Source organism: Oncorhynchus nerka, linkage group LG10 (assembly GCF_034236695.1).
Source record: "Oncorhynchus nerka isolate Pitt River linkage group LG10, Oner_Uvic_2.0, whole genome shotgun sequence".
Classification (NCBI taxonomy): domain Eukaryota; kingdom Metazoa; phylum Chordata; class Actinopteri; order Salmoniformes; family Salmonidae; genus Oncorhynchus; species Oncorhynchus nerka.
In genome coordinates, this window is record NC_088405.1 from 33,847,262 (window position 1) to 33,873,409 (window position 26,148).

Here is a 26,148-nt window from a genome sequence, read left to right on the forward strand (position 1 = left end):
TGAAATATTACCACAACCTTTTTAAAACCACGTCTATCTTTATTTCCCAAACACAATTTAACACAATCACAATCACTATTTTTGTTGTTGTTGTCTTCTTTTAATAATTGAATGCATATTTTAACACAGGCACACACACCTAACAAACACACTTTTAAAAACACTTTTAACATAGGCCTCATATCCCAGCGACCGTGCCTTGAATCAAGCCTAGGAAGAAAACACTTCAATTTGCTCAACTTGTCATTGGCTCAACCACTGGCTCATGTTATCGCAAGGCAAACATTTGGACTATATTAGCCCACACAGATACAAGGACACACTTTCATGTCAGGCTACACACCTCCTATTGAAGCTTACTGAGAACCCAGCTGATGTACAGAACAGTCTGACAATGATTTCCTTTGTTTTAGATACAAGCATCGTGAAACCTATAACACAATACATTAATTTGACTTGGTTTTCAGTTGATGACCACTTTGTCCGGGTGGTTTCTTCTTTCACAGACTCCATTTAAATGAACTCTTCCTAAATATTTGGTCAAATTAATTATGTCTGTCTGTCTGTTTCAATAGCGAAAGGTAACAGACATGCAGCTACTTACCAACGGAATACAATGAAGACATGCTGCAGTTTCTCAATCGCTTTGGCTCAGTCTTAACATTCTCTAAACTGTAAGTGCAACTGTCACAACTGTTTCATGGGACACCGCAACTCTATTGCATGTCTACAAAATGTAGTAACTCACTCGAAACATTCCATTCATGCTTCAAAACCTAGTTATTGTGTCAGTGAATTGGCCAAAGCCACCAGAATGAAAGGTTTTGTCATCCTGGGAGCCGTACTGGTCAAAACGTTTAAATGTTTTTTCACCGTGGCAGTCAACCCTGGAAATGTTTGTTATATACACACATCTCAGCTTAGTTCTACTTTTTTTGTTGACACTGACTGTTTACTGTACAATAATGTCAGTTTTGTCTAGCTGAATGCTATTGTGTATCACACTGAGATTTTTAGATACCGATTTCAACAGTAGGTGTGCGATGAGACAAGGATATCCCTACCTGCCAAACCCTCCCTAAACCGGATGACGCTAGGCCAATTGTCCGCCGCTCGACGGACGTCCCGGTTGCGACAGAGCCAGGGCTCGAACCCAGAGTCTCTGGTGGCACAGTTAGCGCTGCGATGCAGTGCCCTAGACCACTGCGCCACCCGGGAGGCTACAGGTCCCATCTTCTTGGTGGACATCCTGTCACTCTTGTTGGTCTGGCCAGAGATTTTCATTAACATCACATGGGAGGTTTTCCCTTGCGATGCACCGGGGGAATAAAATCTCCTTGTGTGGCGCAACCATCCCCTGCAATGATCGCCTGTGACCATTGATGTCCAGGTGGGAGCTGCGGTACCAGTATGTCCAGGTAGGAATGGGTATCTGAACATACTGGTACCACAGCTCCTACCTGGACATCCTGGTACCGCAGCTCCTACCTGGACATCCTGGTACCGCAGCTCCTACCTGGACATACTGGTACCACAGCTCCTACCTGGACATCCTGGTACCGCAGCTCCTACCTGGACATCCTGGTACCGCAGCTCCTACCTGGACATCCTGGTACCACAGCTCCTACCTGGACATACTGGTACCACAGCTCCTACCTGGACATACTGGTACCGCAGCTCCTACCTGGACATCCTGGTACCGCAGCTCCTACCTGGACATACTGGTACCGCAGCTCCTACCTGGACATACTGGTACCGCAGCTCCTACCTGGACATCCTGGTACCGCAGCTCCTACCTGGACATACTGGTACCGCAGCTCCTACCTGGACATACTGGTACCACAGCTCCTACCTGGACATACTGGTACCACAGCTCCTACCTGGACATCCTGGTACCGCAGCTCCTACCTGGACATCCTGGTACCACAGCTCCTACCTGGACATACTGGTACCACAGCTCCTACCTGGACATACTGGTACCGCAGCTCCTACCTGGACATCCTGGTACCGCAGCTCCTACCTGGACATACTGGTACCGCAGCTCCTACCTGGACATACTGGTACCGCAGCTCCTACCTGGACATACTGGTACCGCAGCTCCTACCTGGACATCCTGGTACCGCAGCTCCTACCTGGACATCCTGATACCACAGCTCCTACCTGGACATCCTGGTACAGCAGCTCCTTCACTCTGTCACTATTCCTCTCATATATGAGTTGTTTCATAGTCATTAGATCTTTTTTCCTAAACTCTGTCTATAGTGGAAATGCCAACAGAATTTATATTTGCGAAGATATTGTTGTCATTTATGATTGCACTTTGGAACTCTCTTGATGGATGGAATTGTTGGCTATGACCATGTTGCAAATTTCTTGGCTGAATACTGCCGCTCTGCCACCAGCATGAGGTCGTTGTGCGGTCCTATATATGACATGTAGAGCGGCTCTGCCACCAGCATGAGGTCGTTGTGCGGTCCTATATATGACATGTAGGGCTGCTCTGCCACCAGCATGAGGTCGTTGTGCAGTCCTATATATGACATGTAGAGCTGCTCTGCCACCAGCATGAGGTCGTTGTGCAGTCCTATATATGACATGTAGAGCTGCTCTGCCACCAGCATGAGGTCGTTGTGCGGTCCTATATATGACATGTAGAGCTGCTCTGCCACCAGCATGAGGTCGTTGTGCGGTCCTATATATGACATGTAGAGCTGCTCTGCCACCAGCATGAGGTCGTTGTGCGGTCCTATATATGACATGTAGAGCTGCTCTGCCACCAGCATGAGGTCGTTGTGCGGTCCTATATATGACATGTAGAATTCTCAAATCATTTGAGAATGGAGCCAAAGCGATTGAGAAAAACTGTCATATTAGTTCCAAGAAGCCAGTACAGAATCTGACTTGGCTTTTCCATGAAAGTCACAGTGCACTTGCCTCATTGGTGGAAACCAAGACTGTTCTCAGGATATGTCTGCCGGTTTGATAAGCAGAAGTTACTTTTCGTAGCAGGGTAGTAGAACTTACACAGCAGGTTAGGATAATTACTGTTTTTCTCAGTCGCTTTGGTGCATTTTTCACATCATCCCTAACATGTGCAAAATAATAAGTGCATTTCTCAGAACAATTTGTACAAACTGCAATATACAATAGATATGTTTCTAAAGCTAGTCAGTCACTAAAAATCCTTAGTACATCTCTCAAAAGTAAATATTCATGCCAATGATCATGTCAGTGTCATCAGAATGATAAGTCATTGAGTCATTGTTCACGAACAAGGTCGTCAAAATGTTTAGGCATGTTGTCAATGTAACTGTGTACTTTGACAGTATTACCTGATGTAAACTTAGGCTACAGTTTGGATGACAGCTACTGTATTGAAAATGCACAAGGCTGCACTTCTATGGCATATATCAATTTCAACAGTACTATTTACATATTACTGTATGTGGGTTATTGATTGAAAGAGACTGGACAACCCAAGGGGCACAAAGGAAAAAAAACTAAATTAGAAAGAAACACAGGAAACCACCCCTAAGGCACAACTTTGCCCGCAGCACTGTTGTGCTGTCTCTACACATCCAGACGTGCCTGTCTGTCGGCCCACATATTCTCATCCACATCACATCGGATATTTTCCCTTCCAATGCAACGTGGAAAGAATCTTTTTGGAATGCCTTATCCATCCTCTGCAGGTGTCTACTGTGATGTCCTCTCATGCTGCATCCATTGCAGCCAGCAGGGTCATCTGTGTGTGTGGCTGACGATCGTACACCTTCCACCTCCATGCTGAAAATAACTCCTCAATTGGGTTAAGGAATGGTGAATAAGGTGGGAGGAATTCTATGAGCATCCTCGGGTGGGTCACAAACAATTGCCTTATGATGTTTGATCGATGGAAACTCACATTATCACAAATGACCACATACTTTGGCAAATCCTCTCTAAACAGACCCCTCTCATCATCAGGGATGAGAGCCCTGTAGAGAGTCTCTAAAAGGTTGAGTAGATGCTGGGTGTTTTATGGCCCTAAAAGGGGGATATGGGTTAGGACACCATGCTCTGAAATAGCAGCACACATGGTGATATTTCCTCCCCGTTGGCCTGGCAAATCCACAGTAGCTCTGTAACCGATGATATTCTGACCCCGCCTTCTGCATTTGGTCAGGTTGAAGCCAGCCTCATCCACGTATACAAAGTTGTGAGGGTTCACTTGATTCCAACTCCATTATACGCTATATCCCAGAACACACAGTTGAATTTGTTTTGGTAAGGAAGAGTGACATAAAATGTACATATATTGCATGTTCCTTCCACAGCAAAGGAAATGTGTGCAGTTTATGCTTACTGTACTATGTATCACTATAAAATGTTGCTGTAAAGTAGTTACATAGATATATGTTTTACCTGTACATACTGGTACCGTAGCTCCTTAACTCCTCATTCCTTTGGAATGGTACACGGTACAGCTGTTTCATACTCATCTGGTTTCTATGCAACACCCTGTCGATGGATGAGATGCTAACCGTATGGATGTTTTCAAAGACATCGTTGTCTTCTATAATGGTCCTTTGTATTTCCCTGAGTCTCATGGCATTGTTTGCTAGGACCATGGTGCAAATAGCCTCCTCCTGTTGAGGTGTGAAAAGGCATCCTCTGCCACCGGTTTGAGGTACTCTTGCAGTCCCATGTGGGGAAAAATGCAGTGATGCATCGCACACTTTCACATAGACAAAAACTATGCGAACACACATTTTTACTGTAAAAGATACAGGTGGGTGCATGTAAGTATGCAGTATGTATCTGTATAGAGTATATTTCTGTATGCTGTGAAATACAAGTGGACTACTGTAATATGAAGCATTGTAGGAAGTATACAGTATACTGCTTATATACAGTAACAGTGCACTGTACATTGGTGGACATACCTGTTCTCTCTTCGAAACGTTTGAACTATTGAGGACACGGTTGATCTCCCAATATTCGGCTGCACCCTTCGACCCGCCTCAGCCCCTGTAAGGCCATGATTGACAATATGGTCTACAATAGTAGCCTTTATGTCATCAGATATGCGCCTATGTCCTCTTCTTCCTCTATTTTGCCTTCCACCACGCATCCTTGCTCCTCTTCTTCCTCCTCTTGGCTGTTGACCCTGTTCGTTTCCTGGTCCATCCATTATTGGAAAATTGCAACTCTGTGTTGTGGTCTGTCTATATATGCTTGCCAATTGATTCTTCATGAGATGCACCTTTGAGCAATTTAGACAACTGGTTGATTGTTGGTTGAACTAACACATTATATTCCTTCATGAGTGAGGGTCAATTTCACCTGCACGATTCATCAATTCACGTTTTTGTACAAAAGGTCTAATAGAAATGTGTAAAACTATGCTTGACAGTTTATGACAAATAGTTCAACAATTTTGCACGTAATGGCTTATGCAAGGAACTAATGCCTAGATGTTTTGAGGGGTAAGACTATTCAACAGAGAACCATCTACTATATTTTGATCAACATGACATGAGCAAATGATAATGTGGAAAAAAGCTGACACATTATCAATTGCAATTTGTTCAAAGGAATAAGAAATTGCTTTAATGATGTGCACAAGTGACTACATGATTTGGAATTTGTACAAGTAGTATCAAGAATTGCACTTTTGATCTAAGAAATGCACCAAAGCGACTGAGAAAAACTGTAACGTGGCAGGTTAGAATAATTCATGTGGCAGGTTAGGAGAATTAGGTTAAGGTTAGGAAAAGGGTTAGGGTTAGCTAAAATGCTAAAATTGTCCCCGATGCAACTCATGCATATCTAGCTACAACCAGGCCTGCCCTGAGAACAGTCTTGGTTTCCACTAATTCCGTGCTGCATAGGCTAGATCAACTGTAGGCCTACGGAAGTGTAAAATAGTGGATCATTGGCGGTCTAGTCCCTATGGTCTTGACAGGGGATGCAAAGCATCAGTCCTCTAACAATCTGCGGTGGTAGGCTACAGGTCTGCGATACAATGTAACTGAACTGAATAAACAATGTTACAATTTATTCTCACGATTGCTCTTTATATAACAAATGCAATGGATGTTCGGTACGTTTTAGCAACAAGAATATGTGTGTAGCCAGGCATACAGTGGGGCAAAAAAGTATTTAGTCAGCCACCAATTGTGCAAGTTCTCCCACTTAAAAATATCAGAGAGGCCTGTAATTTTCATCGTAGGTACACTTCAACTATGACAGAAAAAATGAGAGAAAAAAAATCCAGAAAATCACATTGTAGGATTTTTAATGAATTTATTTGCAAATTATGGTGGAAAATAAGTATTTGGTCAATAACAAAAGTTTATCTCAATACTTTGTTATATACCCTTTGTTGGCAATGACAGAGGTCTAACGTTTTCTGTAAGTCTTCACAAGGTTTTCACACACTGTTGCTGGTATTTTGGCCCATTCCTCCATGCAGATCTCCTCTAGAGAAGTAATGTTTTGGGGCTGTTGCTGGGCAACACGGATTTTCAACTCCCCCCAAAGATTTTCTATGGGGTTGAGATCTGGAGACTGGCTAGGCCCCTCCAGGACCTTGAAATGCTTCTTACGAAGCCACTCCTTCGTTGCCCGGGCGGTGTGTTTGGGATCATTGTCATGCTGAAAGACCCAGCCATATTTCATCTTCAATGCCCTTGCTGATGGAAGGAGGTTTTCACTCAAAATCTCACGATACATGGCCCCATTCATTATTTCCTTTACATGGATCAGTAGTCCTGGTCCCTTTGCAGAAAAACACCCCCAAGCATGATGTTTCCACCCCCATGCTTCACAGTAGGTATGGTGTTCTTTGGATACAACTCAGCATTCTTTGTCCTCCAAACATGACGAGTTGAGTTTTTACCAAAAAGTTTTATTTTGGTTTCATCTGACCATATGACATTCTCCCAATCTTCTTCTGGATCATCCAAATGCTCTCTAGCAAACTTCAGGCGGGCCTGGACATGTACTGGCTTAAGCAGGGGGACACGTCTGGCACTGCAGGATTTGAGTCCCTGGCGGCGTAGTGTGTTACATTTTGACCCCACGGTGTGAGATCCTGCGTGGAGCTCCAGATCGAGGGAGATTATCAGTGGTCTTGTATGTCTTCCATTTCCTAATAATTGCTCCCACAGTTGATTTCTTCAAACCAAGCTGCTTACCTATTGCAGATTCAGTCTTCCCAGCCTGGTGCAGGTCTACAATTTTGTTTCTGGTGTCCTTTGACAGCTCTTTGGTCTTGGCCATAGTGCAGTTTTGAGTGTGACTGTTTGAGGTTGTGGACAGGTGTCTTTTATACTGATAACAAGTTCAAACAGGTGCCATTAATACAGGTAACGAGTGGAGGACAGAGGAGCCTCTTAAAGAAGAAGTTACAGGTCTGTGAGAGCCAGAAATCTTGCTTGTTTGTAGGTGACCAAATACTTATTTTCCACCATAATTTGCAAATAAATTCATAAAAAATCCTACAATGTGATTTTCTGGATTTTTTTTCTAATTTTGTCTGTCATAGTTTAAGTGTACCTATGATGAAAATTACAGGCCTCTCTCATCTTTTTAAGTGGGAGAACTTGCACAATTGGTGGCTGACTAAATACTTTTTTGCCCCACGGACACGAACATTAGCAAAAATGGTCAATCTGTGTTTGGTGCCAAATGGGGAAGAAATGGAGGAAACGTCTGAAGTCACTGGAAGCCTACACAGGAAAATCAATGGCGTACAAGTCTGAAAGTGTCAAATGTGCACTTTTATCCGTAAACATATGAGTCCCAATATACTGGTTTAAAATAACACTTCTGAAAGTGTTAAAGATTTAACACTGTTGCAGTGTTCCCCCAAGTGTTCAAAGGAACTTGATTGTGGTGTTTGCATAGTTCTTCTGTAGAGTAGTACGCAACACCTACAGTGTAAAACGTAACGCTTGATTTAGAGTGAACTGGACTCACTTTGCTTTGAAATTAACACCTGTAGTGTTACAGTAAATCATGTTTGTTGTTTTAACACTGTATGGTGTGACACCTAATTTGCATATTTCCCAGGATGCCTTTTCTTTTTGAGTAAATTGTACAGTTAACACCAATGACTGTATTTGTTAGTGACAGAGACATGGTTGTTGAACTCTACTTTTAAAGGCGTAAGGCTTTCATGTCGTGAGTTCCTAGGCGAATGTTTTCAATAAAAATGTAATTATATTACCGTACATTACATATATACTATATATACAAAAGTATGTGGACAACCCTTCAAATTAGTGGATTTGGCTATTTCAGCCACACCTAACAGGTGTATAAAATCGAGCACACAGCCATGCAATCTCCATAGACAAAACATTAGCAGTAGAAAGGCCTTACTGATGAGTTCAGTGATTTTCAATGTGGCGCGGTCATAGGACGCCAACTTTCCAACAAGTCAGCTTGTCAAATATTTGTCCTGCTACAGCTGCCGTAAGTGCTGTTATTGTGAAGTGGAAACGTCTAGCAGCACAACGGCTCAGCTGCGAAGTGGTAGGCCACACAAGCTCTCAGAATGGGACTACCGAGTGCTGAAGCATGTAGCACCTAAAAAATCATCTGTCCTCGCTTGCAACACTCACTACCGAGTTCCAAACTACCTCTGGAAGCAACGTCAGCACAAGAACTGTTTGTTGGGAGCATCATGAAATGGGTTTCCATGGCCGAGCAGCCGCACACAAGCCTAAGGTCACCTTGCATAATGCCAAGCGTCGGCTGGAGTGGTGTTAAGCTAGCCATCATTGGATTCTGGAGCAGTGGAAACGCGTTCTCTGGAGTGATGAATCAAGCTTCACAATCTGGCAGTCCGACGTACGAATCTGGGTTTGGCGGATGCCAGGAGAATGCTACCTGCCCCAAAGCATAGTGCCAACTGTAACGTTTGGTGGAGAAGGAATAACGGTCTGCGGATGTTTGTCATGGCTCGGGCTAGGTCCCTTAGTTCCATTGAAGGGAAATCTTAACGCTACAGCATTCAATGACATTATAGACAATTCTGTGTTTCCAACTTTGTGGCAACAGTTTGTGGAAGGCCCTTTCCTGTTTCAGGATGACAATGCTCCCGTGCACAAAGTGAAGTCCATACAGAAATGGTTTGTCGAGATCGGCGTGGAAGAACTTGACTGGCCTGCACAGAGCCCTGACCTCAACCACATCAAACACCTTTGGGATGAATAGGAATGCCGACTGCGAGCCAGGCCTAATTGCCCAACATCAGTGACCGACCTCACTAATGTTCTTGCGGCTGAATGGAAACAAGTCCCCACAGCAATGTTCCAACATCTAGTGGAAAGCCTTCCCAGAAGAGTGGGGGCTGTTATAGCAGCAAAGGGAGGACCAACTCCATATTAACGCCCATGACTTTAGAATGAGATGTTTGACGAGCAGGCCATTCGTATTGGCCTAGTTGATGGCAGTTCTACCCACAGTGGCGTTAGGAAACTCCTGGTTTACAGGCCACATCAGGCCTGCAAGTCACAATGTGCTTGCTTGCAAAGTGATGTGTAATTCCTATTGGAATCCAGTCAGAGTTAGGGTATCCAACAATTGGAATTTGTATTCACCTGCAACCTGTATTCAGAATGACTGACTGTTAGGAAACTTACATTAAAAAACACTACCTAAACCATTTAAACCGGGACAACCATTTCAGCAACAGGTGCCTTAAATCTAACTAGCTGATTGGATTAGTTTAGAAAAATGTGTGTTATTTATTTTTCTGTTGCATAGTATTAATCAATCAATCAATATACATTCAAAATCACAGATATTAAAAACAATCCCGAAAAATCTACCTGAAGGAAAGCATGCTGGGAAATGTGTGTGATTTTGTAGGGACTGTTTGACTCTCCACATGTGTAAAACAATCATTTACTTATTAACACCAACACTGGGGGTTATTTTACACCACTGAGTGTTGAATTTAACTCCTGAATCACTAGAAATGTTGCACTGAAAAATCAACACTGGCCAATGTTGCACAGCAAAATCTCACAATAACCACCTGTAGGTTATACAGTGCCTTCGGAAAGTATTCAGACCCCTTGACTTGTTCCACATTTTGATACGTTACAGTCTTATTCTAAAATGGATTAAGTATTATTTTTTTCTCAGCAATCTACACTATATCCCATAATGACAAAGTGAAAACAGGTTTTTATTGAAAATAAAAAAACAGAAATACCTTATTTACATACATTTTCAGACCCTTTGCTATGAGACTCAAAATTGAGCTCAAGTTCATCCTGTTTCCATTGATCATCCTTGAGATGTTTCTACAACTTGATTGGAGTCCACCTGTGGTAAATTCAATTGATGGGCATGATTTGGAAAGGCACACACCGGTCTATATAAAGTCCCACAGTTGACAGTGCATGTCAGAGCAAAAACCAAGTCATGGAGTTGAAGGAATTGTCCGTAGAGCGCTGAGACAGGATTGTGTCGAGGCACAGATCTGGGGAAGGGTACAACCATCTCTGACAGCCGGCTTGGTGTTTTCCAAAAGGCACCTAAAGACTCTCAGACCATGAGAAACAAGATTCTCTGGTCTGATGAAACCAATATTGAACTCTTTGGCCTGAATTCCAAGCATCACGTCTGGAAGAAACCTGACACAATCCCCACGGTGATGCATGGTGGTGGCAGCATCATGCTGTGTGGATGTTTTTCAGTGGCAGGGACTGGGAGACTAGTCAGGATCGAGGGAAAGATTAACGGAGCAAAGTACAGAGAGATCCTTGATGAAAACCTGCTCCATAGTGCTCAGGACCTCAGACTTGGGTGAAGGTTCACCTTCCAACAGGACAACGACCCTACGCACACAGCGAAGACAATGCAGGAGTGGCTTCGGGACAAGTCTCTGAATGTCCTTGAGTAGCACAGCCAGAATCCGGACTTGAACCCAATCTAACATCTCTGGAGAGACCTGAAAATAGTTGTGTAGGAACGCTCCCCATCCAACCTGACAGAGCTTGAGAGGATCTGCAGAGAAGAATGGGAGAAACTCCCCAAATACAGGTATGCCAAGCGTGTAGCGTCATACCCAAGAAGACTCAAGGCTGTAATCGCTGCCAAAGGTGCTTCAACAAAGTACTGAGTAAAGGGTCTGAATATTTATGTAAATGTGATATTTCAATTTATTTGTAATACATTTGCCCAAATTTCAAAACCTATGGGGTAATGTGTGTAGATTTCTGAGGGGGGGAAACAATGTAATATATTTTAGAAGAAGGTAACAAAATGTGGGAAAAGTCAAGGGGTCTGAATACTTTCCGAAGGCACTGTATACAGGCCAACTAGGCCTACACATTTGACATAACTTTTTGATGTCAACAGCTAAACAGGACTAAAAAGAAATAGAATATTCTAAAAACAATGCCTTTTTTTACAAATTCAAAATGAAATAGTTCTATGGAATAGCAGCCCGCCAAGTGGGCACATCACGTAATTTCAATGTAGATAATTGCGTACGTTGATATATGAGATTCCAACCTTTATTCGCCCACTCAAAAAGACAGCCAAAAGTTAGATGAATTTCCAATGTGATATCGCTTTACATTGAACCATCTCAAATCACAACCAAATTCCAAAGGAAAAACCATGTCTGATTTTTGGTTTAGTCACCTAAATGTCTTAACTGTGCTTTCAACCAATTAAAAGCACAGCCAAGTTCAAATGGGAACATGTTTTGTTTATTTATATAACAGATGCATGTGTTATCACTGTGCTTCATCTAATAGCAGAACCAAATGACCAGGATTGGAGTTGAGATTACACTAAAAGTACATGGTGCGAGTGATCTATGTCATTTAAGGTTGTCCACAGACCTGCGGTGACCTATGCATGCTATCTTGAACATGTACACTTTATATGATTACATAAAGAAATGTATAGTTACAGTAACCTCAATGTGTCCATGGATGTTACTCATTTTAATAAGGTTGAACGTTATATTGGTTTGTAAAATAGCCTTAATTTTGGGCTATATACTGTATAACAGAAATGATGAAGACTGCTTGGTTGGCCATGCAACCAAATATCAACATCTAAAGGAGATAATTCCATCTAAGCCACTGGCTTAATCACATTCTTTGAATTGTATTTTTTGGTTGAGTTGGAGACATGAATCCAACATGTAATTTGTTAACTCGTCGATAAGTTTAATAGACAACCAAATATATGTCAACACAACCAAATATCAACATTTGAAGGTGATTTATCTTCTGCTTGTGCCACTGATTTAGTCTGCCTTTTAATTCCAGTTTGTCTACAAACGAACTGATATGTTGGATTCACGTCTCCATATCAACCAAAAATGAACGTTTGATTTAGTCCTATTCCTTTAACTTAGATTTTTGGTTGAAATGGAGACGTGAATCCAACATATGAATGACGAACTGGTGGTCCGATAAAGAAGAGGTGAGGCTACAAGACTGTTTTGCCAGTACAGACTGGCATATGTTCCCGGGATTCATCCAATAGCATTGAGGCGTTTATCACATCAGTCACAGGCTTCATCAAAAAGTACATAAACGACGTCGTCCCCACAGTGATGATGTGAACGTATCCAAACCAAAAACCATGGATTACAGGCGATATCCGCACTGTGCTAAAGACTAGAGCTACCATTTACAAGAAAGGAGACATGGACCGACAACACATCAAACATGCAAAAGGACAATATAGGAAGGAGGTCGAATCCTAATACACACTAGCTTTGTCGTATGTGGCAGGGCATGCAGACGAAACGGATTACAAAGAGAAACACAGCCGTGAGATGCCCAGCGACGCAGAACTCTCAAACTAAATGGCTTTTATGCTGGCTTCGAGGATTACAACTTCAGTGAAAGTCCCTGTTTCGGATGTGTGATCTCGCTCTCCATGGCCGATGTGAGTATAACTTTTAAACAGGTTAACACTCGCAAGGCCGCCGGGCCAGATGGAATACTACAGCGCGTACTTAAGACATGCCCAGACCAGATGGCAAGTGTCTTCACTGACATTTTCAATCTCTCCTTGTCCCAGTCCTGTAATCCCAACATGTTTCAAGCTGACCAGCATTGTCCCTTTTCCCAAGAACTCCAAGGTAACCTGCCTAAATTACTATCATTTAGCACTCACATCTGTAATTCTGAAGTGCTTTGAAAGGCTGGTTGTGACACATCAACACCATCATCCCAAATTCCCTGGACCCACTCCTATTTGCATACTGCTCCAACAGATCCATAGATTACGCAATTTCAATTGCATTTCACACTGTCCTCACCCACCTGGACAAGAGGGGAAATGCTGTTCCAGCTCATTCAACACCATAGTCCCCTCCAAGCTCATCACCAAGATGGGGACTCTGGGACTCAACACCTTCTTCTGTAACTGGATCCTGGACTTGCTGACGGGTTGGCCCCAGGTGGTGAGGGTAGGCAACAACCCCACGCTGACCATCAAAACTGGGGCCCCTCAAGGGTGTGTGCTTTGTCCCCTCCTGTACTCCCTGTTCACCCACGACTACATGGCCACGCACGAATCCAACACCATCAAGTTTGCTGACAACATGATGGTGGTAGGCCTGATCACAGCCTGCAATGAAACAGCCTACAGGGGGAGGTCAGAGACTTAGCAGTGTGGTGCCATGACAACAAACCTAAGACCAATGAGCAGATAGTGGACTACAGGAGAAAGAGGGGAGAACACACCTCCATCCACATTGATGGGGCTGTAGTGGAGTGGGTCGAGAGCTTCAAGTTCCTTGGCGTCCACATCACTATGGACTTAACATGGTCCACACACACTCTCAAAGTTGTGAAGAGAGCACGACAAATTCTCTTCCCCCTCAGGAGGCTGAAAAGATTTGGCATGGGCCCTCGGATCCTCAAAAAGTTCTACAGTTGCACCATCGAGGGCATCTTTACTGCTGCATCACCGCTTGTTATGGCAAATACACAACCCTCTACTGCAAAGCGCTACAGACTGTGGTGCGGACAGCCCAGTACATCACTGGGGCCGAGCTCCCTGCCATCCCTGAACTTTATATCATATTATATCAGTGTCAGAGGAAGGCCGAAAAAATGCCAAAGACTCCAGCCACCCAAGCATAGACTGTTCACTCTGCTACTATCTGACAAACGGTACCGGAGCATCAGCTCTCGGACCAACAGGTTCTGAAACGGCTTCTACGCCCAAGACATAAGACTGCTAAATGGCCATAAGACTGCTAAATAGTTCATGAATGGTTACCCGGACTATCTGCACTGACCCGATCTTGCACTGACTCTATACACACTCACAAGACTATATATATACACACACACACACACACACACACACACACACACATACACATACACATACACATACACGCACGCACACACACACACACACACACACACACACACACACACACACACACACACACACACACACACACACACACACACACACACACACACACACACACGCTGACACTCTCACACACCCCACACATTCACATACACTACATACGTACACCCACACAACACAAACACACACAATACTCTCATCATATGCCACTGCTACTCTGTTCTTTATTTTAGTCCTATTATTATTATCATTATTATCTATCCTGATGCCTTTTCACTATACCCTACCTTAATGTACATACACATTGATCTGGTACTGGTAATCACTGTATATAACTCCGTTCTTGTGTCTTTTGTTCCTCCTATGTTACTATTTGTCCCTGTATCGTTGGGAAGGGCTCGTAAGCAAGCATTTCACGGTTAAGTCGACACCTGTTGTATTCAGCACGTGACAAATAAAATTAGATTTGATTTTAAATAGAGCTTTCCTTTTCCCAGGTTGTCTGCCAATAACATATTGATTCTATTAGTGAGTTAAACATATGAGGACAGTTTCTCTGACACAGATTAAGCCCAGTTGTGGACCAAACATTTGACAGTGATATAGAATTTCCATTGAGCATGCTTTTTAGTCAAGGACTACGCTTAATCTGTGCCAGGAAACTGTCCCTAAGAATGTTATCATGGTCTAATAGTAGGATATCAAAAATACTCAATTATATCCGCTCAATCTCTATTTCCACAATATGTAAACTAGTGAATGCACATACATGTAACAGTGAAATCCTGACAACCATGTACCACATGATGGTGCTATGGGCTGTATTTTTCAACTCATTCTGAAACCCCTTAGCACTAGGTCACAACTTATTGGTGAAGGGTACTACAAACCCATACATTATATGCTAAAAACAGACAGTCTGGTGGAGACATTTAGCTGGCATCTTTTCCATTTGCCACCTATATATAGGGCTGTTAATATCCAGAAAGTATTTATGGCTGCTCATTTTTACATTCCAGTCAGAATATGATATGAGGAGGCCTCCCAAGTGGTGCAGCGGTCTAAGGCACTGCATTGCAGTTCTTGAGGCATCACTACAGACCCGGGTTCGATCCCAGGCTGTGTTACAACTGGCCATGACCGGAAGTCCCATTGGGCCAGAGCACAATTGGCCCAGCGTCGTCCGGGTTATGGGAGGTTTTGGCCGGGGGGGGGGGCTTTAATTGGCTCATCGCGCTCTAGCGACTCCTTGTGGTGGCCCGGGTGCCTGCAGGATGACCTCGGTCGTCAGTTGAACGGTGTTTCCTCCAACACTTTGGTGCAGCTGGCTTCCGGGTTAAGCGGGCGGGTGTTAAGAAGTGCGGTTTGGCGGGTCATGTTTCAGAGGACGCATTACTCGACCTTTGCCTCTCCCGAGCCCGTTGGGGAGTTGCAGCGATGAGACAAGATCACAATTGGGTAGAATTTTTTAAATAATATTATGATATGAGGAAATGGTATAACAGTAGTATTACAGTAGTAGTCTATATCTGTGACGGATATTCCAAGGCTGAAATGTTGAGTGCAGAAAAAAACATTACTGGGTCCAATGCAGAGGGTGAGGTTTTGAGATATAAATGAGAACAGTGGGAAATGAATAACGGATATCTATTATGAGCTGGGAAATACAGTATATTATGCCAGCAGTTTTTATTTGTGATTAATTGATTTGTTTCCTGTAACACAACAATTCACCATAACACAACATAACCCGTCCTTCAATCTTAGTAGACAAGCTCCTGGTGCTAACAGTGAAGCACTGCAAGCACTGCAAGGGTAGATGTCAAGGTTAAAAATTCAGGCCTCCTGAGTCACTGTTAACCTCCCTTACTAATGGAAATGTTTCAAATGAAGAGGCAAGGTGCAAATGGTACATTTGACTCACTTCTCTTCTAGTGAGCACACAGGGGAGAGAGAAGCTGTGACAATGACTGTAAAATGAATCATCGCAAAGAGCAAATAGCAATGTGTGGGTGAGATGTGTGATGGCACTCTTCACTTAGATTTTTGTTATTCACTCTTCCTTTTGGCCTGATTTGTTTCCCTACAGTAGGCTACATTACCCCGGCTTTCACTGTGATACGGAGTACAGATTTGTACAGACATGCTTAAATGGGAGAACTTGAAATTATCTATGAATGAGTATGTAAAGTAACCAATCTACAAAATATCACACCCTGGTCTACCGTATGGATCGAATAACACTAACAGGCACATATATTAAAAAACGTTCAGCCATTAAGCCATGGAGAGAGCTGTGGATTTGTCTGAGCCAACAAATCAGCACCCACTTTGGTTTAGGAGGCTATATGACCACGAATACCATAGAACAGCAAGGACGCCTCTGCCTGACAGAAAACTGATAATCTATTGGAAGGTTGGAGTTAATTAATGAAGGGGAAAATGGGCAAACCAATGACGCCAACCCCAAATCACACCCTCAGACACTCCTCCGTCCTTTGAGGCTCTATTATAACTAAGTTTAGACTCCCCCTCACCCTGCACCGGTTCTATATATAGGCCCCCCGGAGCATCTCTTGATAGCCCCATCAGCACTTTCACCCCTCATCCCCCACTTTTACTTTTACTTTTACCCCAACCTCAACCCCCCCCCCTCCCTCCAGCCCCCCCTCAAAGATCTTCCATCCAAGCTCAGGGTGGATTTCACACTCCCTGGGATCTGAGTCCAGCCACAGGTCAGAGGCACCCTGGGATTTGTAAACTTCTGATTAAGATTAACCTGCAGCCTTCATCTCCTACTGGTATTACTAGACCTCCTTGAACATAAGGATTTTTAAAAAACTGGGTGAGTGGTTCATGCCATCAGCTTGATTTTACTAACCAATTGCATGCATGACTTGGCCGTCAACGGCAAACTGGAAAGCAAAGACAGTTGTGCAAAATCTTCACCTATAGCATTCAAAAAGAACTGCACTTGAGAATTGAAATTATGTTTGAAGACCTTGACTCAATAAGGAAGGCATTATTTATTCATTTATGGGATATAAAGTGCTTTTGAAGGCATGGTGAAGTGATCTTGATGTTCATTGAACATTTTTAGAATTTGCCCATCACTCAAAGACGCAGGCAGGCTCTGAGAGAATGTGCTGACTGCTCCCCTTTGTCCAACAGCACATTTTATATGGTGTGCAAAGCCTGGAATACCCAGCTGGGGAGGTGAAACCTGAGTGCTGGGGTCCTCAGCTGGGTGATAATTTTACAGGAGATTTACAAAGTCCTCCCCCACAATCCCTTCTCCAATCCACCCACCTATCACCCCTCAACATCTTCATTTTAATTTTGGGAAGATTAGATCATTCTCTTGACAATTGTGCCAATGTGTATGTGTTTGTATATGAGTGTCCATTGCGTCTCACACATCTGATAGTACACTGACGCCACTACTCGCCGCTAAAAGGTCTTGGCTGAAAATAGCTCTGGTGGATTAGGTTACAGTCAGTCGATGTGATGCGAAGTTTGCCACAGAGTGGGTCTTCAAGAAGCTGCAGACTCTCAGTAGATACAGAACAGTATGGCTGAAAGGAGAACTACAGTATATAGAAAGGGGCTCTGTGAGACATAAACATGCTGGGTGGTGTGGTGCTTGTACTGTATCCCAACTGAGATCTTCCATGTCTTCAAGCTTCACCTAGCAACCTAGACTACAGAGTTCCTGTGTCAGATTTCTACATACTTTAAGAATCTATGATTACAGCCATGTTCATCGTATCCATCAAATTGGATCGATGTGTTTACTGCAAATTGGATTTATCTGAAAGTCTTGGTAGTGTGTGCTCATCAGCTCATGAAGAGGAATGTGTTTACTGTAAACCACTGTAGGCATACAGTATACTCTGTGTTAAACCTTTCTCATTTCTAGAGTTGTCAGACCAAACAAAACAGAAACTTAGTGGGCTATATGTTTTCTCACCGACGGACATCTGTTGGCTCGGGGAACGTTATGGATCTGAAGCCACTCTGAACTTGGAAAAGGAGCAGGGTGCAGTCTGCACGTGTTCTTCATGCCCTCAGACGCTAGGCCTCATAAGTGTGGGTCCCAACATAGTGCAATGTTTAGAGATTATCACTAGAGGGACTCCAATCCCCGATCTCCTCTCTCTGTGCTGCCTTTCCACAATTATTTTTTCTGCTATTGAGTGGCTACAGAGAGACTATATATACACATATATACAGTACCAGTTAAACATTTGGACACACCCACTCATTCAAAGGTTTTTCTTAAAAAATATATATTTTATACATTAGTAGAATAATAGTGAAGACATCAAAACTATGAAATAACACATGGAATCATGTAGTAACCAAAAAAGTGTTAAACAAATCAAAATATATGTTATATTTGAGATTCTTCAAAGTAGCCACCCTTTGCCTTGATGAAAGCTTTGCACACTCTTGTTATTCTCTCAACCAGCTTCACCTGGAATGCTTTTCCAACAGTCTTGAAGGAGTTCCCACATATGCTGAGTACTTGTTGGCTGCTTTTCCTTCACTCTATGGTCCAACTCATCCCAGACCATCTCAATTGGGTTGAGGTCGGGTGATTGTGGAGACCAGGTCATCTGATGCAGCACTTCATCACTCTCCTTCTTGGTGGTCAAATAGCCCTTACACAGCCTGGAGGTGTGTTTTGGGTCATTGTCCTGTTGAAAAACAAATGATAGTCCCACTAAGCGAAAGCCAGATGGGATGGCGTATCACTGCAGAATGCTGTGGTAGCCATGCTGGTTAAGTGTGCCTTGAATTCTAAATAAATTAAAGACCGTGTCACCAGCAAAGCACCCCCACACCATCACACGTTGTCCTCCATGCTTCACGATGGAAACTACGCATGCGGAGATCATCTGTTCACCTACACTGCATCTCACAATGACACGGCGGTTGGGACCAAAAATCTCAAATTTGGATTCATCAGACCAAAGGACAGATTTCCACCAGTCTAATGTCCATTTCTCGAGTTTCTTGGCCCAAGCAAGTCTCTTTTTATTATTGGTATCCTTTAGTAGTGGTTTCTTTGCAGCAATTTGACCATGAAGGCCTGATTCACGCAGTATCCTCTGAACAGTTGATGTTGAGATGGAGATGTGTCTGTTACTTGAACTCTGTGATGAATTTATTTGGGCAGCAATCTGCAGTTACCTCTAATGAACTTATCCTCTGCAGCAGAGGTAACTCTGGGTCTTCCTTTCATCATAGCGCTTGGTGGTTTTGCGACTGCACTTGAAGAAACTTTAAAAGTTCTTGAAATGTTCCGGAATGACTGACCTTCATGTCTTAAAGTAATGATGGACTGTCGTTTCTCTTTGCTTATTTGACCGTTCTTGCCATAATATGAACTTGGTCTTTTACCAAATAGGGCTATCTTCTGTATACCACCCCTCCCTTGTCACAACACAACTGATTGATTTAACAAGGCACACCGGTTAATTGAAATGCATTCCAGGTGACTACCTCGTGAAGCTGGTTGAGAGAATGTCAAGAGTGTGCAAAGCTGTCATCAAGGCAAAGGGTGGCTTCTTTGAAGAATCTCAAATATAACATATATTTTGATTTGTTTAACACTTTTTTGGTTACTAAATGATTCCATTTGTGTTATTTCATAGTTTTGATATCTTCACTATTATTCTACAATGGAGAATGAGTAGGTGTGTCCAAACTTTTGACTGGTCCTGTATATATATATATAAGCTAAATCCAGACATATTATACAGTAGCTTGGTATGTTCTGTGACCTTTTCTAATTTCCTGTTTACATGTGTTCTCAGTCTGCAGTCATGCCTCATGGAACACCTGCCCCACCTAACAAGCGGAAAAAGCCCTCTAAGATCATCACTGACCTGTCACATGTCACTCAAGATGGTAAGGCACGAACATGTGAGCTCATAAACACAACACATTGCATGTACAAAGGTACATTGCTCACATATCATTAAAAAAAAGAGATCTCCCAAAGTTATGTGAGAGACCGCACAGTACCATACATTCAATTCTGCTCAGTAACATTTATCAATATGAGCCTGTGGTATTATCAAGAGTAACATACTGAACTAATTGGTAAACCGAGAGGGCGGGCAGGGGGACACTTGTCAAATAGGTTCCTCCACATGGCTACACTTAACATGTCCTAATGACTAGCGCCCTGTCACACACACACAAACATTTATCTCCTGTATTTCACAGCACAAATACGATCTGTCCTTTATAATCATCACAGTAATGGTTTACTCTCCCCTCCCTCTCAGCTGTTAGGATCCATGCTTCATTAAACAGCGATGGCATGATGATTTTTAATGAAAATTATGACAGGTGTTTTTCCTCTCCATCCATTAAGTGCTCCAGATCTGCGTGCAAGTAGATATAGTAGTCTCCGTTGACATCAGTAAAGTGTAAATTTGGTGCTGCCCTTTCACTTCAGTTGTGCTGTGCACTTCATACTTTTTTTGTGTTAAGTGTCCTGACAGATGTAGCAATAAGGCCTAAGCAGAAAGCTGTGTTTTAACAGCAGGTTCATGTTTATTGAGATAAATCTAGTCCTTAACGCAGAACTGAGCGAATTTTCACAAGATGGGCCAGCTGCAAAGTCCAAAGAGACTATATTGTAAAAAGTTATGAAATTAATTTAAGGTTAGGGTTAAGTATATTTGTAAGAAGTGTGATTAAGTTTGGGGTTAAAGTTCCCATGCAATCTTTGTCATTTTATTTGGAAATCATCACTGTGTGTCTAATAAATCACCGTGTGTGTTTATTTAAGGAAAATAACTCCACAATATATTTCTGATCATGTATTTCCCTGAGACCCCTTTGACCTGTGAAATGCTCAGTCTGATCATGTGGGCGTTAGGAAAACATTTGAAGATATTTACATAAAATCACATTTTTAACTGCATTGCCCCTTTTAAGGTTAGGGTTAGATTTAAAATCAGATTTGATGAATTTGTGGCTGTGCCAGCTAGCTTCAGCATTCAAATGTATTAACCTCCACCAGAGAAGCCACGTCTGTTGTAGCTTATAACAGAAATAGTCAGAAATGAAATTTGAATCACATAACTAGTGTTGACTTTTAAAGTCAACATAAAAATGGTACTGTCAAACATTGCAAAATCGTAATGGCACAAAAGTCATTGAGACACAAGCATAGTCCTTTTGAACTGCAGAATTTATTGCCAGGAAAACAAACAGGAATGCGAAATGATTAAATCCACCAAATTTAATCAGAGTTGATGCGTGTTTATCTAGTGGCAGTTCCTGCAATGGAAAAGGGTGGCAAGAACTTCTTAGCAGGAACTAAAAGGATGTCATGTTGAGAGGATGTGCTTAGTCAAAACAGTGTGGGATGAATGTTCTCATAACAAAGTTCTAAGGCCTGATGGTGCTATGTAAATAATCAGCTGCTATCTGAAAACCTGTTTGGTTTTTTTACACACAGAGAACATTTGACATAAGAGCTTAACATAGATAGATAGATAGATAGATAGATAGATAGATAGATAGATAGATAGATAAAGAACAAAGCAAAGAATGATCAGGCTACTACAAAAAAAGTATAAAAGACACATATGTATTATATTAGTACTATAGCCTACTGTTATATAAGTATTGTATTATTATACTGTGCTCCAGAGCTTTAGAATTGTTGTGGAACGTCTTCCCTGTGCAGTGTTACAGATTGAAGATTTTCTCCCTTCACCCATCCTCTCTGTTTCAACACCCTGTGACTTCTGACCAATGGATCATAAAGCACCGAGAACAGAACAAATATAGACAACACAGACATGAAAACGACTCAGGCCTTACCTCATAAAGCCATAAAGCCTCAGTCAGAGTCAGGCCCAAACTCTGGGATGAGCTGTTCTCTGCTCTCTCTCCTTCAACAGCCACATTGTTGAAGAACAGCCAGTTCATCTTTGGGCAGAGAGATTTATGAATTTTCCACCGTAATGATACCAAGAATCTGAGAGCATCCCCCTCCTAGGCAACCATCTGCACTGAGTGTAATTTCTGCTGAGATGTAGAGATCACCTCACACCCACACAGATGTGTTTTCTAGATGAAAGATGATGCACGCAAAGCACTTTAACATTCATTCAAACAATGCTAAGCAAACCGCAGAACCAATTCAAACCACAGGTAAGATTCTTTCTGCATAGGGAGATGCATTGCGTGTATGAGTGTATTTTTGTATCACACTGCAGACATTGTTGAGTCCAATAATCCAAGTTTGAACAATTGCTGAACCAGAATAATTATGTTTTTGATTTATCCCGGAAACCTGGATAAATAAGTTTAATGGAATAAAGCCTTATACAGTATGTTCATACAGTATAATGTCAAGAAACAACAAGAGAAATGAATAGACAGTGTGAACATTTCTCATCTGCAGAGTATGAGTCAGAGCCTGAGGCGTCAGAGTTTGACCTGGGGACGAAGATCAAGACTCCCAAGGACACCATGCTGGAAGAGCTGAACCTCTTCACCAACAAGGGCTCCAAGATGTTCCAGAGGAGACAGAAGCGTGTGGAGAAGTTCATATATGAGAATAACCCTGACCTCTTCAACAGCGAGTCTATGGTAAGAAAAAGGAGGTCAATCATCCAAGTCAAAATTAAAAACTTGATATAACAATAATACATGTTAGTATTATATATAGTTCATGTAGAAATTCTGTCCAAAGAGCTTTGATGTAAAACAATTGCAGTGAAAATTGGCAATGGATGTGGGAAGGAAGTACAACCCATGGATAGATAGGGAAATGATCACAATGTTGAGGCTATCAATGTATATCTCAACAACCACCCAGGGTGGAAGCTTGTCTTACTTGTGTGTTTCATTTCAGGAGAACTTCCAGAAGTTGGTCCCCAGCCTGGGTGGCACAATGATGTTGGACGCTAATGGCCACATGGTGGAAAAGAAGGCAGGCCCTCCTGTGCCCCCTCCCAAACCAGGCAAAGATGGGCATGGTTATGGTCATGGTCAGGGACATGAGCATGATCATGAGCATGGACACCATGGACATCATGATGATGTTGCTCCAGGAGAACATGGTCATGGTCAGTATCCGCTCATATCAACTCACGAGATTAAAACAAGTGATTTTGGAATTAAGGGAGTGCAGTGCAATCAATATATCAGATTTAGCCTGACTTGACTTTTCCTGGAGATTTATTCCAAAGAGGCTTGAACATCATGTGATAGAATATCTGGTTTCCTGTTTTCTTCCTACAGGTAGTCATGGAGTAGAAGTGGCCTTAGACAAGGCCAAGAAGAGGCATGATTTTGTCCCCTCATACGTATCACCATGGGAAAAGGCCATGAAGGGCAACCAGGAGCTGACATCCAGCATGAGATATCATATGCCAGGCCCCCATGCCCACCATGATCTGCCCAAGTTCAAGTCCTTCAACAGGTACAGTCCCCTCTATGCTTTGCTTGGTTGACTCCATAGCATCTAAAAAATATATATATATTTGAAGAGAGTATGAAGTAATGGAGCCCACCCATTTACTCTCAAACTCAGACTCTTTGTATTGTCCATCCATGTCTGTGACACACATGTACAGAAGTTGCCATAGAAGATTAATTTAACTTATTAGTCTGATATTCCTTTGTTGCCCATCACTTTATCTGTCTTAGGAGTGCTACACCGTTTGGGGGCTTTGATAAGGCCTCTCAGCTCATGACCTTCCAGCTGCCAGACACCCATGAGGTGGCCCATGATGAGCCTGAACTGGCTGTAGTATACCAGCAAGAGATTGGCGCTCGACCCTCCTTCAACCGCACTCCTATAGGCTGGGTGGGGAGCGGTGAGCCCAGCAGCATCCACATCGAGTTGGACGCCATGCCCTTCGATGGGGAGACTGACGACCTGTGAATAGCATGCCCCACAGACCCAGATGTGCAGATAAAGACCACGCACGAATATATACAATTACATAAACAAAAACCATAACTTTTTTTTGAAAGGTTTGGGATGCAGTCAGCTTTTCCTTGGGTTGAATTAATGAATAGGAAAGTGTGTATGAAACGAACCACGCAGCTCAATATTGGGCTCTTTAATTTAGACAGAGAGAGAGAGAGAAGGAGACAAAGTAAACACAATAGACTACCATAACCCTGATTTATGCTTACACTTCTTTTTTCATGATGATTCATTTAAGGAGCATAGTGTATTGCGCAATCACACTACAAGTGTGTAGCTTATTCACAAAGCAGCAACATAACATATGTCCATGAGGAGAACAGGTAAACGCAACGGAGAGTTTGAGTATTGTTTCGCTTTTCAGCATGTTGATGTGACTCATTGCTCATCAGGACAGCCACAAGTTGTTCATTTAGCTTCTAGCCTTCTACCATCATGGCTTTTACTGTATTTCTGTGCTTTTTCTTCTGTGTTTCTATGCCAAGTTCACTTTTGACAGCTTTGTCAAGCCCCTGCAAATCCAACCCATCCTAGGACGCATGCAGTAAGCATGAGGTGAGGTGTGTTCATTTCTGTTGAGTGATAGAGATGATGTTCTACTGCATCACCCACGTTTTCTCCCTAATAAACTTTTTTCCAATTGTAGTTTGCATCTGTTATTCTTTGTATCTCGCATGTGTACAGTGTAAGACTGACTATAATCTTCAGTGGAACGAATAGACAGGAGGCCAGTCTAACGTGTGGGGACCCTCTTTAGGGCCCCACGGTGTAATTCACTTGATGGAAGACAGTGATGTAAACAGGGATGAATTTCAAAGGAACTTTACCTGTGACAAACACCTGCAAAATGTGAAATAAAATCATCAGTCAGTGTCCCCTTTTTTCCTTCTCAGTCCGTCCCCCTGTGCCAAACACTTGGATATCACCTCTCAATACGCCAAGCCAAAATATCGCGAGCATTTGGTTGCCTTGGCTGCAGCGCAGGGTGACGCTAGAGGAGGTTTGACTGGGGTTTAGCGGCAGAGCGTTTCACTCAAGTCCCTCAGGACAAGGGACAAGGCAACAGCGGGGTTGAAAAGGTAAGACGGCTGTCCAAAAACTTGATACCAAATGAGAAATTGGAAGGGTTTAGATAAAATTACCAATTTAGAACACGACTTAAGTTATGGAACATGGACAAATGCAGGCTGCAATCGCGTGTAGGCTAAATGCACGCCAGTCCTGTGATACATTGAGAGTGACGTTCACCATAGGGATGCGTTTGCAAGAGGATGCTCTGTCTGCACCGTGACCACAGCACATTGGATTTCGACTTCGTTATCTAACGGCCTCTCTTGATTATTTAGACTGCGCACACGCAGCCACATGCACGCCATACCTTGTACGTTGTTTGCTTCTACCAGATATTTAACTTGCGTGCACGGTGTGTTAGCATTGATACAGATCATCTCCAACGGCGTTTACCAGTTGAAATCAAATCAAACGTTATTAGTCGCACACGCCGTTTACAGCAGGTATAACATGTGCAGCGAAATGCTTTTGTGCTAGCTCCCTCAACAATGCAGTACATTAGTCAATAACAATAATATAGTATGCCTAGTAATACTGGACTGTATTACACGGTATTTATACATATAAAGTGGGTAGTGTCTTCATATCACGCTGTGGAATAAATAGAAAAGCAGGGTTGACTGTGCGTGTGTGTGTGTGTGTGTGAGTGAGTGAGTGAGAGAGAGAGAGAGAGAGAGAGAGAGAGAGTATGTGTGGGTGCATGTGTGTAAGTTTGTGGGTAAGGGTTCGATGTGTTGGTA

At 42.7% G+C, this 26,148-nt stretch overlaps 1 protein-coding gene across 1 annotated transcript; it reads left to right on the plus strand.

Moving 5' to 3' along the window:
• Window positions 1-17,045: 17,045 nt before the first annotated feature.
• myoz1a (myozenin 1a) lies at window positions 17,046-24,982 on the plus strand. The gene is made up of 6 exons (XM_029669619.2): window positions 17,046-17,209; window positions 20,187-20,280; window positions 22,802-22,989; window positions 23,255-23,468; window positions 23,644-23,824; window positions 24,052-24,982. Exons 2-6 carry the CDS (start codon window positions 20,196-20,198, stop codon window positions 24,287-24,289), a joined length of 906 nt encoding a protein of 301 aa, XP_029525479.1. The 5' UTR covers window positions 17,046-17,209; window positions 20,187-20,195; the 3' UTR covers window positions 24,290-24,982.
• Window positions 24,983-26,148: the final 1,166 nt, after the last annotated feature.